The 18,207-nt window shown below is 38.4% G+C and overlaps 2 protein-coding genes across 2 annotated transcripts in view; one reads left to right on the forward strand and one right to left on the reverse strand.

Annotated features, from left to right (window-relative positions):
* Positions 1 to 18,207, forward strand: part of LOC144199488 (uncharacterized) — an 80,872-nt gene that overhangs the window by 13,922 nt on the left and 48,743 nt on the right. Inside the window, exon 4 of the mRNA XM_077721154.1 lies at positions 10,355 to 10,450. The gene's annotated coding sequence lies outside the window, so the exon portion shown is untranslated. The remainder of the gene's footprint in view (positions 1 to 10,354; positions 10,451 to 18,207) is intronic.
* On the reverse strand, positions 1,319 to 16,502 carry LOC144199489 (uncharacterized). The gene is made up of 16 exons (XM_077721155.1): positions 16,263 to 16,502; positions 14,703 to 14,807; positions 10,881 to 10,934; positions 10,751 to 10,806; positions 10,599 to 10,671; positions 9,357 to 9,470; positions 9,093 to 9,289; positions 8,521 to 8,643; positions 7,279 to 7,444; positions 7,055 to 7,202; positions 6,220 to 6,361; positions 5,597 to 6,106; positions 5,227 to 5,313; positions 4,731 to 4,874; positions 4,585 to 4,639; positions 1,319 to 4,513 (listed from the first exon to the last, which is right to left on the reverse strand). The coding sequence occupies exons 2-16, from the start codon at positions 14,755 to 14,757 to the stop codon at positions 4,098 to 4,100; spliced, it is 2,340 nt and encodes a 779-aa protein (XP_077577281.1). The 5' UTR covers positions 14,758 to 14,807; positions 16,263 to 16,502; the 3' UTR covers positions 1,319 to 4,097.

Here is an 18,207-nt window from a genome sequence, read left to right on the forward strand (position 1 = left end):
GGCTTACCAGAAAAATATATAAGTACTTTTTGCTGATCCAGTAAAAAGCTCAAAAATAGTTTCGTGTTTATTACATCTTTAAATAAAAGTAAAAAATACATGAAATAATAGATATTAAATAAATGAGTTTTAAATTAGATTAGGTTGGATTATATTATTATTTTCATTATTTATTTATTTCATCCCGTGTTTGGGAATTTTTTTGGTGTCAGTATCAAGACAGACATAAGACACATAAGACATTGTAGACCTAGTTAAAAGAAATGATGAAAAATATGATTAATCTAACCTGATACTGTAAAGGAAATAAATGTGTTCATTCTTGGTGTGTTTAATAATCTGAACAATACTTGAAATTATCAATAGGAGGATTAGAAGGCTCTATATTTGAATAAATTGTCCAAAAAAAACTTTAACCCAAATATCTCATTTCGGTTCATGTTATTAAGAGTGGTTAAAATTTGTCTATTTTTTCCATATGTATTTTAGTTCCCTTTTTTAAAAATCGTGAAATTGGTATGAAGCCAAACTGAAGGAAAACAACCAATACACTCATTGATCGCATTCCCTTTTTTAAAAACTCGCTGCAGCACTATTAAAGCTGCTTCAAAGTCTAGATTTGTTGTTAGTAAAATGGGAGTCTTTATTACCTAATATACAGTATATAAAAAGGGCCATATACAAGTAAACATTACACATCATTAACTGTTTAATACAATTTAAACAAGTTTCCTCCTTAATCTGCTCTTGATCATTTATTCAGAATTGAATAAATACTTAGATTTATTAGTTATTATGAAATAAAATTTACTACGTACATTATGTAATTGTGTTTTTGTACGTTATATATATATTGTATATAAAATATAGGTAAACCTGTTATTGATTAATGCTAATGTTGTGCAATGTAAGTCAATTTTTATAATTAATAATAAATATAATAAATGCCTAGATGTATTATTTATGAAATAAAACATTTATATTGGGACATCCGTACACTAATTTACTACATAATGTATTTACGTTTTTGTACATTGTATAGATTGAATATTCAATATAGGCACACCTGTTATTAATTAATTTTAATATAGTGCAGTAAGTCAATTTTATATCTATGTAAAAAAATATTATCTTGACTTATAATATGAGATATAATAAATGCATTTTTTTTTCAGATGAATGAGACAAAGTGGAAAGAAACTTTTTGAAAAATCTATTAAGACTTTAATTTTCTCAATGCTTCAAATGCATTTTTGGCATCAATAAGTTACAGAATAAATAAAATCAAAGAAAATTAATTCATGTTCATAGCAGCTAAAGTTGCCTCTGCATGGTTTTGCGAAATCCAGCTTGATATCAAAACATATCGTAGGCTGGCAAATTGTTTCGTCTTTCAGAAACAAGGAAATACATCATTTTTTTCAATTATGCTGGTAAAACAACATGGAACAAGACCAAAAAAAAAATAATTTAAAAAGCTTTGGAAGTCACAGGAGGTAGCATGTTACTCTCCCGCCAGTTTCTTTTCTATTTTTTTTTTAAAAGGTTTTTAGACACAGAACAAAATGCGTGTTGGTAGTTACGATTTTCATAACAACCAATACAAATTGGACTGCAATCTTAATTGTCTGTTGTAAAAAGCGTTACAGTGTAAATTAACTTGTAGGACTGTCAAAACTACAAAAAAAAAAAACAAGAAAAATAAGCCACGAGATCACATTCGGATTCAGATTTCAAAATTGAAGCACAAAAACATTATTAATATTTGTCATATTGCAATCAGAGCTGTATTGGTATAATTCTGTTTTTTCAAGGACAAGGGGGGATGGATTGATTCACCAACATTTTGGATTTTACATAACAAAATTATATCTTAATGATATTTCTATTTCAAGTTTCAAAGATAGCACTTTTTTGCGTTGAAATAGCATATCATTTTAAGAATGTTGCTTTAATCTTTAAAGTATTAAGCTACAATAACGTGACCAGATTCAAGATTTATGTTTGTCATATTAATTATACAACTTAATTCTTATCAGATTACAACTTTTGTTCAGGAAAGGTCAAGTCTTTGCTCTAAAAAATAAGCCTCTACTCTCCCCAAAAAAATATGTCTCATAGTTTATCAAGTCCCACGTACATAAAAATCTATGAAAAAGCGCTAAAGTGCTTCCTAAATAGTCCGTAAAGCTTGAATCAAGTCAACTGGAGTCTCCTTCATCTGTTATTTTGGCATCAATTGAATGTGATTCACAAAATAATTTAGTTCCAAATCTTCAAGATTCATGCCGGTCTTCGAGTTTCTTTAAAAAATAATAATAATAATTCTTTAGCGGACTTAAATTTTGAAAACAAGTTGTATTTCCGGCCATTTGTATGCCAAAAAGTAACTAAAAATCATAGAAACAAGTGCATTTGGTGATTCACAGAAGCCGCAAAAATCACTGTTTTTGTTGCTCAGGGCAGTCCTAATTTTTTGTTTGTTTTTTGGTCGTATTTTTTTGAAAATTGGTGGCTCTTATGTGTCAACGCACTCATGTGTGATGATCTTTTTGTTGGTTAGATGAATTAACCTTGTCTACAGTCTTAGGATTCACAGTAGAACAATCTTAGACATTACTAAAGCCCTCCCAAAAATGTAAAAACTGTCTTTGGCGCTGTGAGAATAAATAAGGCGTCTGTATTTTTTTGGTGTGTATAAAGAAATGTACTCACTTTTTTGGGGACTGGTCTTTACGTACTCAAACTTTAAGCTTCGGAGTCCTTTAAGTCCTTTTCTAACAATGGCAAGTCACTGAGTCAGTACATTTTGTAAGGAAGGACGGCATTTGTGTGTTTGTCCCGTCATAACTTTTTCAGTTCAACACTGCAATGAATCAAACTCTCGACATTGCGTGGAGTCGATGATTTTGACAGCGTTGATGGATGGATTTCTTTCAGTTCGACCCAGAGAAGGGGAGAAAGTATGCTTGGATGATAGAGTGCAGAAAGATGGAGTAAGTAGGAATAAAGGAAGGAATAATGCAGACTGTAAATTACGGATTTGAGGGAAATTGGAATAGGATAATTGCATGGAAAGATTTAAAAGGAAGGGGAAAGATTCATAAAGTCCTCAGGCTAAAATTTCACTATAGTTTCAGTGTAGCTAATGCTAAGCGTCCATGTTTGTGAGATGGAAGTAGATTTTTTGCTCTCTTTTTTATATTATGGGCTTCATAGAAGAAGACTATCTATTCTAGGTTAAACTAAAAGAATTGCAATTACAATGGAAATTAAGCTTGACGTCATTCGAAATGAAATTAAAGAGACGGAAGCGCAAAATCTGACGTTTTCAGATCGAAGTCAATCTTTCGCCTTGAAAACAGATCTTATGTTACTGACAGTCAAAGTCAAACAACTCACGATTAATGTAAGTTAGAAATAAGGAACGTATTAGGGTGTATCTGTTTCAGGGTGTGTTGTTGTGTGTTGAGTTCGGTGTTTCCGGGGTTGACCCTGAACACACCGCATGGTTTCACTTTCGTTTTCAATAGTTGTGTTCAATGCTTTCGGTGGCAAACAAACCATTGAAATACGCTAATATGCTATCTGTAAGGCTTTTTTAATGTTGTATTTTATCTAATTTACTTGGCATAAAGTTTTACTTCAATAATATAATCTGACTTTCGGGGTAATTGGGAAATTATGTTGCCAGTTTTTGAACAGAACTCTGTCGTAAGTCGAGGACTCATTTAGTAAGCAAGAAAAATAAGGGAAACACAAAGGCAGGAAGGGTAAAGGGTTTTTGGGTAAAAGGTAGGAAGATGGGAAAGCTTAAATTGCTAAAGAAGGTAAGTAGACGGAAAAGAAAGAAGGGAAATTGATGCTACAAGGAGGGAGAAGCAGCTAAGCAATTGAGAAATTGGATGCAGGTGGCGGACGGCCATGTTGGACAGATAGTAGGGATTGACTATATAAGTGGGATGGATAAACTGGGATTGCAAGAATGAAGGAATAGTGGGAGGAAAATGGGAAATGGGGGAAAGTGGAAGTGATTCATCCATTTTTTTCTGAATGAAAATATAGATGATAGAATAGAGATGGAAACACGTACATCCTCACCACTGTTCTATCATCAGATCCAAGACCCGATTGATATTAAGATCCGAATCCAGACCCAAATCGTTCTCCGCGAATGGAGGCACCGGCGGAGTGAGCGGTCGCAAACCAGACGTCAAAGTCTCCAAGATTTCCGAAGCGTCAAAGGCAGCTTGAGCTCTCCTCTTTCGAGACTTTCTGCTCGACTGCAGAGGCGGCGAGGTGCAAACGGGGGGAGGTGCCGCCACCGCCGCCGGGATGACTTGCCTGGGTGAGATCACGGCGGGAGACGGGGGGAGTTCCAGGAGAAGTGAGGAGCAAAGAGGCAGGAAGTTGCTATTGTCAGACGGCTGATTGGATTTCTGGCTTAGATCCACTTGAGGAGGAGATGGGGACGAAGGGATGGGGGATTTCTGAGGAGAACCACCGACAGATTCTGAAAATGAGACCATAAAACCTTTCAAGGCCTTGAAATCCACTTTATTTTCACTAGATACAGATACTCACCTCCAGAAGCAACTGGATCATCCAAAATGTCGTCAATGGACTGTCGAGGGTCCATCTATTGACAAGGAAAATGATACAAAGGAGATATGAAGTATAATAGTGTCAGAACTTTTACAATTGTGGATTAGTCCTGTAGACTGAGCCACCTGTGCTTTCTGGATGGCCTCCTGAAGCTCCTCCTCCAAACTACGGACCCCAGGTGAGCTTTGGACAGGACTTGCAGTGATCTGGACGGGTAACTCGAAGTCTTGGCCAATGGGATCGGCAGGGCATGGTGGAGAGCAGAACACCTTGAAATGGGAGGCAAATCAGGAGGCAGTTGATGGACTGGTTTGCCCGGTGCTCGGACGTTTGGTTGCCGGTCTTTTGGTCGTCGGTCTTTTTTGTCGCCGGTCAAATGGTGACAGAGAGTTTACTGTTGAAGCCAGCTCTCAAAATTATATTCATGAGAGAGAGTTTAATATCTAAGAGAGAGAGTTTAATATCTAAGAGAGATAGTTTAATATCTAAGAGAGAGAGTTTTCATATCTAAGAGAGAGAGTTTAATATCTAAGTACTGTTTGATATTTAAGTACATTTGACCGGCGACCAATCGTCTGGTCACGGGTTCGCCCGGTGCCTTGGAAAAAATAAGGATTGTACCTGCGTAAACAACATTTCTGGTTCTCGGGTCCCTCTTGGGCATCCTGGTTCCTGTTGCAGGAATGGATGAAGAGATCTGGCGCAAGACTGGAAGATGGAGTCAAAAGATATTAAAGCTATAACCTCCTCACAAAAACTGAAGGATATTCAGATGACTTGGCATTTCAGGATAAGCCCTTAAAAGACTTTCTAACCATCAAGTTTCATGAATATTCATTTTGAGAGATTTTTACGAGCTCAGAGGTCTCGTTCCTTCAAAACCAATCCAACGGTTCATCCTGAAATTTCATCTAATAGCCCGATACTACAAAGTTTTCTCGACTAGACCAAGTCCTTCACCAAAAACTAAAGTTTAAGTGTATCTCCTCACTTCATGAATGCTGTTTCCAGGACTTATCCTCTCCTTTATGTCAAACTCTGTACTCGGCTCCGTCCTCCAGGGGGTCCCGCACTGCAGGGGCGAGGCGGACGACATTGGCAAACTAGGACTCGGAGTTCCAGAGGCGGTACAACCGGGAGCCAGGAACACCGCATTTATGGGACCACAACGATCTCCAGACAGACTGACAGAAAGACCATTGGCGAGACCATTGGGGACCACATTTAGAATCCCGTTGGGGACTCCGTGGTCTTGGTGGTGGTATGTCTGTTGGTCTGGGCTACTTCCTGGAGAGTCTCCAGAGCTACAGCTTGAGCTGGAGCTCCGGTGGACCAGCAGGGAAGGACTCAAGAGCTCTGTGCCGGCGCCTAGTTGGCATAGGGGTGCCGGAGTGACGCAAGACGGGGGGAGCTGGAAAGGGCGAAGGCGCTGCAACAGGGCTGGCTTGGTGCCGGAGACGGGGAGGCCTCGCTTACGCAGCTGCTGCCTCAGCTCTGATACCTGAGGAGGGTAGGACGGATTGGGTCATTGGGGGGGTTGTCTTTCGGGATTAACGGCACACACAAATGACCAGGTCCTAGATATTCCCGGATTTACGCCGCGGTATCTCTTACTTTGAGATCAACCAAATTTGCAGGGAGCAACTCGAGTTTACACGCATTGTCGGTGTCCTTTAGCGTCTGAGAGGTGCTAGCAGGAAGGCCAGGAAGGGCTTGATGGTTCAGGGGTGGCGAGCCAGATGAATTGTCTTCTCTACTGAAGGAGAAATTGGAGCCATCAATTTCCTAGAAGTAGTTTACTACTGTATTATTGTGCTTGTCAGCTAGTTTTGTCATTACTCTTTTACCGTATTTTCACGACTATAAGCATTATAAGGCACACCCTCAATGAATTACATTTTTTCCATATATAAGGCGCACTGTATTATAAGGCGAACTGTCTATTTTGGAGAAAATGTAAGAATTTAAGTGTGCCTTATAGTCGTGAAAATACGGTAATTGCTATTGACTTCCAGGTATGAAGCACTCGCTACTACAAAGTCACCTCTAGAGCCAGCCATTGTTGATGTTTTGGATTTTTTTTGTATAAAATCTTGCAGTGGGGGAGGAGCTATATGATGGAAGATTTTGAAAACTAAGATGGCATCTGCATATTTAACAGTATTGTTTCAGTTCGGGCGTTTGTGTTTTTTTAATATCCGACAGTGGTGGTTTTTCGTTTTTGGTTTTCTGTTTTTTCCATACATAAGGCGCACTGGATTATAAGGCGCACTGTCTATTTTGGAGAAAATTTAAGACTTTTAAGTGCGCCTTATAGTCGTGAAAATACGGTAATATGATTTAGTAGGCGAATTGGTACTTTGACAAAGCTGGTAGCTCAATTTATTCATGTGTGGAGATCAATAGCAAGAGTCATTGATTTGGGATTAGTTTGTATGGGTGTAGATACCTTGGCACTGTAGTGAGCTGTTGTTGTTGTTGCTGTTGTTGATGGTGAAGGATTTGCAACTGCAGATAAACTTGCTGTTGCTGGAGGAGTTGAGAATCTGCTGGGTCTAATGGGGAGTTAAGAGGGCTCTTTTGTTTAGTTGCCCCTCCTGGGAAAGACAAAGACCATGGGTGAAGGGTCAGGCTCGGGTTTTGACCGCAAAACTTTCAAGGAATGGTGTGTACCTCCAGGCCCAGATGAACCTCTCTGGTCAGGAGGAATGTATTGGTGATACTTGAGTTTCTTCATCTTGGGTTTGGCATCCCGTGGTTTTCTGGAGCGAGCCAGGTGGTTGAGGTTGAAGGCGGGTGTCACCGATGAGGGGCAGGTAGGACTGGGGGGCCGAACTGTCTGAAAGGGTTTAATGCAGGTGTCAAAGTGGCGGCCTGGGGGCCAAATCTGGTCCGTTGCATCATTTTGTGGGGCCCGGGATAGTAAATCATGAGTGCCGACTTTATGTACTGTTAACGGATGCAGTTTTTTACATGTATCGTATCTTGTGCTGACCAGGCCCATCTGTCAAATTTTTAAAGTCAATGTGGCACCCGGGCCGAAAAGTTTGCCCACCCCTGGTGCAGATGTATATTAAATTTCCTGATTTTCCCACTTTTAAATCAATAATTGTAATTTTTTATCCATTTTTTTTTCTGTTTTTAGTTCAAAAATATTTTGTAAAATCTAAAAATATATCTAAAAAAGCTAAAATAATCATTGTTTTAGATCTATAAAAAACGGAATATTCAGGGCTTTTAATCCAGTTCATTTAATCCATTTATAAAAATTAAAAAATATAAATATTACATCTAAAATGGTCCGGCCCACTTGAAATCAAGTTGACGTTAAAGCGGCCCGCGAACCTGACACTCTTAGTTTAAAGCAAATTCTGTCCAGTCTGGCATATACAAGATGCCACACGGGGGTGAAATGTCAAGCTGTTTTCCTGTTGTTTGACGGTGTTAGCCTCATTTGGAGGTTAAACTCTTAACAAATCTCCAGACGACAAGCGTGCGTTTGCTTTGACACCCCGGCTACGACGTTTGCGTGGGAATGCGTTAACCCCGGGGCAAGTGTACAACGCACATACCAATTGACAGTAATGAATGCATAACAGACGAAGGTCAAGTACAGTGATTTACAAAACAGAAGGTGGCGCATTTGGTTAAGGTGAACATCTTCATGTAGTTTCACTTTGTTGTGCATAGCGCTCATTAAATGCTGTTCAAATATTCCTCCACGCGTCAAACATCGATTGGCGTATGCGATGTTTACTGGCGAATTAATAGGATCTTCTCGTACGCTCATTTTGATAACGCAATCAGACTATTGGGAATAAATTAGTGGCATTTCAGAGGGGTAAATGTCAGTCAGTGCCGCGGGGTTATGGTTCGGGTCGATATTTGAGTGTGGATAAAACCACATGACTGTACCTTTGGCAGAAGGGGCGTGGTCTGGGAGATCAGAAAGATCCCATTTGGTCTATTCGTGGTTGAGTTGCTTTCGCTGGCCGGCGGGAGGGTGCCCTCGGTTACCGGGAGCAACGCCAAATCCGACTAAATGAGGACAAGGAATTGGAAAAATAGCTAATTTTGTTACTGAAAATTGGACGCCAAAAATGGCACTACAGTGTTCCCTCGGTTATCGCGGTTAATGGGGACCGGGACCACCCGGGATAAGTGAATTTCTGTGAAGTAGGGATTCCCCTTCAAAAATGCTTAATTTGAATTTAATTCAAAAAAAAAATTAAAAAAAATGTTTTTTTAATTATTTTTATTTATTCATTTCTTTTTTTACCCCCCTGTATACAGTACACCATATAGAATACGGGTAAAGAGAGTGAATTTCATGTTATAACAAAGAAAAACTGTCAAATATGTTGTTTCAATGTAATATTTGTATTTTTTTTCTCCAAAAAAATCTGCGAAGCTCTGAGTCTGCAGTAGCTGAACCGCGAAGTAGCGAGGGAACACTGTATTCCTTAATTCTTGGAGGGATTTGTCACCTGAGCATGAAGTGGACTGTGGTTAAGGGGCGGGACTAAAGGCGACATGTCACTCAGTAGTCGGTCATTGGGGAGGCCCGGCGCTGAAGGGAATGCCGATGTCGGCGGTCGGGGAAGGGCTCTACTCTCGCTCGGCGAGGGAGACGAAGAGATGTCGTCTTGGAAGGCATCTGTGGGTGGTGGTAAAGGGGCGGGGCCTGTGGGAGTGGATGTGAAATGTATTTGAATTTCAAAGGAGGGATTGTTTTTGTGTTTTGAACTTACACTTGTTAAGATGAGGTTTGTTTTTGGGTTCCACGTGGAGAGGAGGATCTCGGATGACCTCTTTGAGGTCCCGACGAGCCTTCTTCTGTCTTGAGGTCCCACAATCGCTCTTTTCTGAGATGAAGAACATGATTTGAGGACAGATTGTTAAGTGGGGTTTTTTTTTGCAGAAAACAGTGGCCCACAAAGGATAATACGATACCTTAGAACTGGATTAAAAGCCATGAATATTCTGTTTTTATGGATCTAATTCTCTATTTAAACTTTTTTTATATAATTTTAGATTTTACAAAATGATTTTTGAACTAAAACTGAAAAAAATGGATTAAAATGACAATTATTGATGTAAAAGGGGCAAAATTTAGGAAATGTAATATACATCTATACTCTTCATTTTAATTTGATCCTAAAACAGAAAGTCAGCATATGATTTACTTTCCCGGGCCACACAAAATGATGTGGCGGGCCAGATTTGGCCCCCAGGCCGCCACTTTGACACCACTGAACTCATTTTTTTGTCATTGTTGGTATTAGGCATCCAATCTATTTTGAGTTTATGCATTGTATATCTACCACTGGTACTGAAAAGAAATCATGGCCAGTATTTCCAGTCACAAAAAATTGGACGCCTATTGCTGTCATTGGCAGTCAATGAGTTAATAAATTAAACCTGGTTTACATCACATTTTCAACTTCATATTTAAGTTTGTTTATGGGAGTCATAGTTACATGTGTTGCATTTTTTAATTAATTTTAAATGTATTATTTCTGTTTATCAAGTTTTTATAAAATGTATATCTGCAGTTATTAAAGGTTGGTGGTTCTAGTTATATAAAAAATATTCAATAATTATTTTGTAGTGTAAAATAAAAAAAGTTAAAGGATGAAAAAGCAAACATTTTCATCCATCTGCTGTCTAATCAGTTGATTACAGTCAGGTGCAGCATGTTCCGGAAAAAAAGGAAGAAAAAAACTCATTGCCTGAATTGTTTGTGCAGGGTCACTTTCAACCAAAAAACCTGCACCCACTGTGCATCTTTCTGGAATATTTTGGACCCCCCTGTGCTAAAGTTTTGAAATTGGACACGTGTAATGTGAGTACCATTTCTCTTATTACCTTCCATGTGTTGTCAGGCTGTTTGAGGGAAGAGTATCATTTGTTTTCAAGTAACTGCTGACCACATGTTCTCACTTGATGATGTATGTGTATATGTGTGTGACATTGTTTTGCACGGGCGTCACCTTGTATATTTATCGCCGTGACACCACTAGGGGGCGTCTTGTGATATCTTCCGGCACCCTCGTCGAGTGGACGCTGTGTAAAGAGACGACAAATTCAAACCAAAACAAACATGGAATTTACTGCAATGATAACAAAGCCATAGTTAACTCACCACTGCTTCATTTTTGTGTTTTTGCTCTTTTTTGGGTGAAATTGATGCTTTGACACCTGGTGAAATGAGATGGTGAAATGTGAGCTTAAACATTTTTCTGGTGTGGTTTTAAATGCTATATAAAACTTACCCGATTCTGCGTTAATCTCACTCTGTTTTCGGTTCTGAATCCTCAACTGCAGTACTGAAAAAAATGTATTTTCATTGACAGGTTCGCGGGCCACGTTAATGTCAACTCGATTTCATGTGGGCCGGACCATTTTAGATATAATATTTAGATTATTATTCTTTATAAATGGATTAAAAGAAATGATTAAATGCCCTGAATATTCAGTTATTTATAAATCTAAAACAATGTTTATTTGAGCTTTTTTTTTAAATATATTTTTAGATTTTACAAAATGATTTTTGAACTAAAAACACAGAAAAATTGATTAAAAAATGACAATTATTGATTTAAAAGGGGCAAAATCAGGAAATGTAATATTCATCTATACCGCCATGGGCAAACTACGGCCCGCGGGCCACATACGGGCTTTTTAATCCGGCCCGCCGACATTGTCCAAATCTTTTTTTCCCCAAGATGGCGTCACGCGGAAGCCAGTGACAGTAGCTCTGTCCACCCTTATTTGTTTTACAGCCCCTCTCTTTTATTAAATGACATTTGAATATTTCTTAATACATTCCTTTTTACTTGACTTTGTACTTTTTACTTTAATGATGAGTAATGAGTATGTTAATACTTTAGTCCTTTTTATCTGTTTATGTTTCATATGTACTATTAACTGAGGCACTTTTTTATATGTATCGTATCTTCTCCTGACCCGGCCCATCTGTCAAATTTTTAAAGTCAATATGGCCCCCGGGCCCAAAAGTTTGCCCACTCTTCATTTGAATTTGATCCTAAAACAGAAAGTCAGCACTCATGATTTACTTTCCCGGGCCACACAAAATGATGCGGCAGACCACATTCGGCCCCCGGGCCGCCACTTTGACACATCAGTGTTACCTAATAGCTTTGCCACGACGTTTGCTAGACGTCCATTAACGTTGAGCCTACAAACAGGTGAAGCTAATGATACGTTTTAAGTGAGACCTGACCGAGGCTGAGAGGGTAGGGGTGCTATACCCGACCGGAGCTGGGCTGGGCGTCGGTCGGTGGCCTGTAACTATTTTTCTCTCGCCGTCTATTTCAGTAAGCCCCCCTATCCCATCCCCCCCCTTTCAGCTGTCACAGCCACTCACGCGTCGCCTTTCTCACGTCATCCCTGCCGCATTTGAATCGACTGGATGCGAAAATTTCAGCCAAGCGTGGAAAAAGTGACAAAGCCTCTTTCCATTGAGGTTAATGATAATAAGAGGCTTCATTATTGGTTTCCAAGTCTGTGGAGAAGATAAGTGTTGGCACATGTTATGTAATGGAGGGCCGCCAATGATAGGAGGGTAAAAAAAAAAATGGAGGACAGGAGTAAATTGATGACGTGAGGGTTCTTCGATGAATTGTGAGGGGGTAGGGGGGTGGGGGTCTAGTAAATGGGGTAGGATTTCTGTGGCTTCTGATATTTGGCCAATTGGATAGCAAATATCAATGTATTTATTGCAGAGTTCTACATTTAACTTGGTACTGTGGTTCTCAAATTTTCAATGCCAAATGACACCCAGATAGTATGAAGTCATTCAAGTACCACGTTTTAATCAACATTTAAATCTATTGATGTTGTGGGTTAAATATTCATTAAAAATATATGTATACATATTGGAAGTTGTAATGTTATAAATATTTCAAAAAAACATCATGTCAATATAAAAATTTTATTTGTTTTTATCAGTAAAATTAGATTTTTTTGGTATTTTGGGTACCCTATCCCCCCCTTAAGACCCCCCCCCCCCCTAATTTAAAGTTCAAACTATTTAAAGAGAAAAATGGTATGCAAGACTAAAGTTAGAATACGACATTTATACCAATGGCGTTCATCCAAATGAAACCACAATATTTTTAACTCATTATAGAATAATGTGTACACATTTTTAAGCATACATTACCAGAATAGAGTTTTATGACTATGTAGTTTTACGAAACTAAAACCCCTGACCAAGCCAAACAGTTAAAATTATACTACAAAAATACATATGTCATTATTCTGCTAATAAAAGAGAGGAAAGTAAAAGATTAGATAAAAGTAATATAATATTATATAGATAAAAATAAAATATGCTGCCTAAATACAAGTTAAAACCAAAATAATGACATTTTAAAAAGTTAAATACAACTGAATCAGCAGTTTTTGGCTTACTAACACTAGTATACTAGAACTTATTGTAGAATAGAATAGTTATAATTGAGTTAATTAAATATGTCAGATTCACTGCAAGAATTATATTACTAAGAACATTTAATTTTATTATTATTTTTAAAAATTTGGTAGCCATTAAATGTATTATCTTGACCAAATTCAGGTCACATTTTTCAAGAATGACGAAATAGTATAGATTTAACCATCAAAGCGCTATTGCGCCGCCCTTTTGTACGGGATGGCACAGACAGAGCAGCTGCTGAGCCCGCGCCCCCTTTAAGCCCACCCCTCAAGCCAGGAATCACGTTTTCCAGCAGGTGCGGCTACACCTTGGGGACAGCCTTTGGGCGACCATGTCATTTCCTTCGGCCCGAATAGCGGCAGCTGCTCGTTTAACATAAGAGCGACAGGGAGGACCCCAAGGAATTCTGGGAATGTGGTTGATGTGAGAGTTAAGTCGGCAATGTTTGGTGTTGTGTTGTAGAGGGTTTGTTGTTGTTGTTTTTTAAGGCTGATTTTGGTTTTGAACCCAGATTTTTGGGTTGATGGGAGGGTTAAGTCTTCAATGTTAAGTGTTGTGTTGTAGAAGGTTTGTTGTTGTTTTTTAAGGCTGGTTTTGGTTTTGAACCCAGATCTTTTGGGGGTCTTTGTCTTGGTCTTGGTGAATTCTGATCTTAGATGTTGTGGTCTTATGCATGAAATGACTGAACATATTCAATGTCTAGTTATCTTTGTCATAGTTTTTTTGTATTTATTTAGTAGCTTTTGTCTCAGCAGATTTGCTGGTTTGATATTTGTCATCCAATCAGATTTCAGCTTACATGTGTTGTTGTTGTTTTTTGGTTTTGAACCCAGATTTTTAGGGGTCTTGGTCTTGCTGAATTCTTATCTTAGATGTTGTGGTCTTATGCACAAAATCACCGAACATATTCAATATCTAGTTATTATTGTCATATAGTGCCAATAGTTTTTTTTGTATTTATTTAGTAGCCTTTGTCGCAGCTGCTTTGCTTGTTTGATATTTTTCATCCAATCAGATTTCAGCTTCCATGTGTTGTTGTTGTTGTATTTGAATTTTTTTCAGCCCTTATGCTAGCCATTAGAGATTTTTATGGAGTGGTATTTTAAGGTTTACTCAATGTTGTGTTTCTTGACCGTGTAAACTTCAAAATATTTGTCATGCTATCTCGAAAGCTGCAATTCATTGAACTTTTCTGTAAGTTATGTTAGATTGCTGCTTGGAGTAACTGATTTTCCATTAACTCATTGACATCAGCAATAGATGGTAATAGATGTCCAAGTTTTTTAGACTGGGAGGGTTGTACCAGTGATCATTTATTGTTAAAATGAATATAATTAGAAGTACACAGATTTGTCCACAGTAATCTATCGCCACTTCAGACATCCGCCAACTATATATAAAAAGTTTATAGTAAGGGTACAATAATACAAACATGAAATCGGGGAGAAAAAATGTAGATTATTTCACTGGCCACTAGAGGGAGGTGTCTAGATTCGGGAGTTAAATCATAGTTTTAAGAGTTTTAAAGTTGTATAAAAAAGACACCATTTAAAAACACTGTAAACCAATTGCGGTTGATCTTGGCACCGATATAACTGCGATAAACGAGGTATTACTGTACTCTCTTACTACTCACCTGACCGGAACTTGTTCCGGATGAGAAGCGACCTCTCGGAGGCCAGCAGCGTCATGGTTTCTCTGTTGACGGAGATAATATCCTTTCGTCTTCGTGCGTCTGTCACTGCGGGGAAAGCGGCAGAGTTAGAACGCCGCGTGCTAGCTAATCCACTGATCGGCGGGCGCAAAGCCGTATTGATGCAGGGAAGGCAAACGCACGCACGTAAACGCAAAAAAACTAACAAGGCGAACCTGGCGAACGGCGCTCGTCTCAGGAGACGGCCCGTCACCATCGCAGCGTGTGACCCGAGCTAGCCCGTCGTCGCTAATAACGCCACGCGCCATTACCACGAGAAAATAGGAGGAATGAAAGCGACTCTTTAACAAGTTTTAACAAATTTGCCTTGTGGTAGAAAAAAATGGAAATAAAGGGGAACGTTCAATGTGGACTAAATTGGCTTTAATAGGAATAGACGTCCATTTTAATTGAACTTATTGATCAAAAATGTTGTAAGTAATCATGCAAAATAGTTCGAAACAAGACTTTTTTTTGTTTTAACCTCAAAGCATTTTTTTGTAAAGTTTACTTTTGAAGAATAACACTGTGCCTTGAGATATGAGTTAAATTTGTTACTCAAAACGTTTTTCTTTTACTTTAAAATAAAGGGAAATTATATAAATCGGTTGCAGGAATACAACTAAATTTTAAAGTGCCATATTTTTGCAACAAAACCAAAATGTAAATTAACTATATATTTTGATTTTGGTATTGAAAAAGATTCTTAAAAGAATTGAACTAATTAAACAATTTGTAAATTAGTCATCAATTGACTAGATTATATTTCTCTTTCCCACTGGGGGCAGTGTAATACAATTTTGTTAACACAACCAAAGAAGAGTTTTAATCAAATTCTATTTTTTTGCAGAAAATTTTGCACTTTCTACCCATGCCTGCGTGGCATTTCTCTGGGTAATCTACTTTTTCCCCAAAGTCCCTCAAACCAATGAAAATATTTAAATATAAAAATAAATGATTAAAAATAAATCAAATTTCAGAACTAAACACAATAATTAACCAAAAAATAAGATTTTAAACCATTTATAAAGCATTAAAAACTCCCTACTATTGTACAACTTTGCCACTAGGTGGCAGTAAAGTCTAATAACGCTGACACAAGGGAAGAAGAATTTCACATTTAACGTTACTGACATAGCAAGAGTTGATTTCGGCAAAACATGACGAAAATTTTCCACACATTTAAATGATCTTCCGTCATTGCTATTTTCTCCTAGCCCATCAATGGATTTTCCCATTATGTGTTAGCATGAAGCTAATTAGTAGTCAAAAGTCATGAGGTTATTTGAAATACTTCAATGCCTTTTTATAATATCTTTAAATCCTTTATTTTAAAGGGATTTGAACATCTATCAACGTCATTGGCAGCACAGTTAACATTTTCTCTACATATTTTACATTTTGAAAATATATAGGCCGATGGCATAATTTCCTTCTACAAGAACACAAAGCCGCGATTTCAGTGTCCAGTTTGAAGCGCCCGAGCGAGAGAATAAAACTTACAGGAAGAGAAGAGAGAAGAAAAAAGCAGAGCACTCCCTCGGGCTTGGATGAACTACAGTGGATTTAGGATGAAATTGAAGAAAAGGATTGAATGAGAAGGAGAAGCCAAGAGAGCAACTAATGGCCGCCGTCTTTAGTTTTCTCCTTTCATCTTCTTTTCATGTCCGAGCCTTTATTTGCTGCTTTTCGTGGTCCCAGTCCGTCTCGTCTCGTCTGTCAGTCAGTCAGTCGCCTCCTCTCGCTCTGCCCCAAAGCATCATGGCTCCTCACTGCCAACCGGGAGTGACTGTCGACCCCTCCCCCCCCAACCCTAACTTCCAAGGCCGTGCCCACCACCCCCCCCTCTTCGCCGTTTCACCCTTTTATTTATTTTTTTGTGACTATCTTTCGTAAAGTAAAGAGTGGGCACCCTCCTTGCGTCAAGTGATTCGTAGAATGCCGACATCTGGGTAGGGAGAGGTTTTATTAGTGGGGGGGCGCAAGGGGAGCGTTTTGGAACCGATTTGAATTGCTTGAACTGTGCAAAGGCTCGTATGTTGCCTTTGGGATACCGCTGGGTCACCCCTCTTAAAGTGATTTACTACTGAGTGTGTGTGGGGGGCAGATACGTTTTGGAGAAAGACAAGTAAATCCTCAATGTTGTAGTCGGTCCAGGAAAGAATGGCTGTGTGCTAGAATGTGTGTGAGAGAATCTGAGAGACTGTATATGTATATGTGGGTATGTGTGAGAGTGTGTTGAGGATATGAGAGAATGTATATGTATATTTGGGTATGTGTGAGAGTGTGTTGAGGATAATGTAAAGGTGAAGGTGTGTGTTTGGGGAAGGGAGGATGAGATTGTGGTTGTGTTAGGTGTTTGTTTGAGAGAGATGGTGAGTTGTGGGAGAGTTTATGTGAGAATGGGAAAGTGTAAGTGTGTTGTTTGGGAGAGAATGATGTTGTTGTGTGAGAGTTATGTTTTTGGATTGGATTGGATTGGATTGGATAACTTTATTCATCCCGTTTTGGGGAAATTTCATTGTGACAGTAGCAAGAAGGGAATGCAGGTACAGAAAAAAAATAAAAATTAAATAAAAAAATAAAAGAATCATAAAAAATAAATAAATAAAAAGGATTTACAAAAATAATTAATAAAATAAATGTTAATAATAAAGAAATTAAAGGTATAATTAACAAATAATATAATAATTAATGCATAAATAAAAAAAGAATGATAAATAAATACATTAAAAAATAATAATGGACACATTAAAAAGAATAATAAAAAATAAATACATAAATAAAAGTGGGAGAGTCTATCTTTGCAAAAATGTAGGTGTGTGTTTGAATGAGAGAAAATGAAATTGGGTTTATGTTTAGTGTTTAGTTTGAGTGGTCATTTAGTTTTTAGCGTTAAAGTATGTTTGAGAGAATGTTAAATTTTAGGTGTGCGTTTACTGAGAGAAAATGAGAACGTTTTTGTGTTAAGTGATCTTGTGAGAGAGCTAATTTCTGTTTTTGTTTGTGTTAAAGTAAAAGTAAATGTGTATGTGTGTTTTTGTGGGTGATTGTATGTATTATACAATGTGCAGTAGATAGTGTTCCAGTTAGAGAAAGCTGCTTCACTAAATCACAAAAGTCATCCATAAAGCTGGATAAGAGATGTTTGCCAACAGTGGAATACTGTGCCATGTTCTATGTATGTGCTGTGTTAAAGTGGGGGAAGAAGCCAGGACGTGGCCGGAGCACCTGTTGCCCCTCTTTGACAGACGGGCCGGCGTGTGCTGCTGGTTCAGCAGGCCAGAGTCGGCGGGGGGGAGGGGAGGTGAGGAAGGCGGGGGACGGGGGGCTTCACTTGCGCCAAGGTGGGCAGTAGCAAAGCTTTTGAAGAAGAAAGCTGGTTAGGAAGTTGCATTGGGTGAAAGTTAGCTGCGAAAGCTGATAAGAAAACAGCATTTGTCGTGTA

Source organism: Stigmatopora nigra, chromosome 7 (assembly GCF_051989575.1).
Source record: "Stigmatopora nigra isolate UIUO_SnigA chromosome 7, RoL_Snig_1.1, whole genome shotgun sequence".
Taxonomy (NCBI): domain Eukaryota; kingdom Metazoa; phylum Chordata; class Actinopteri; order Syngnathiformes; family Syngnathidae; genus Stigmatopora; species Stigmatopora nigra.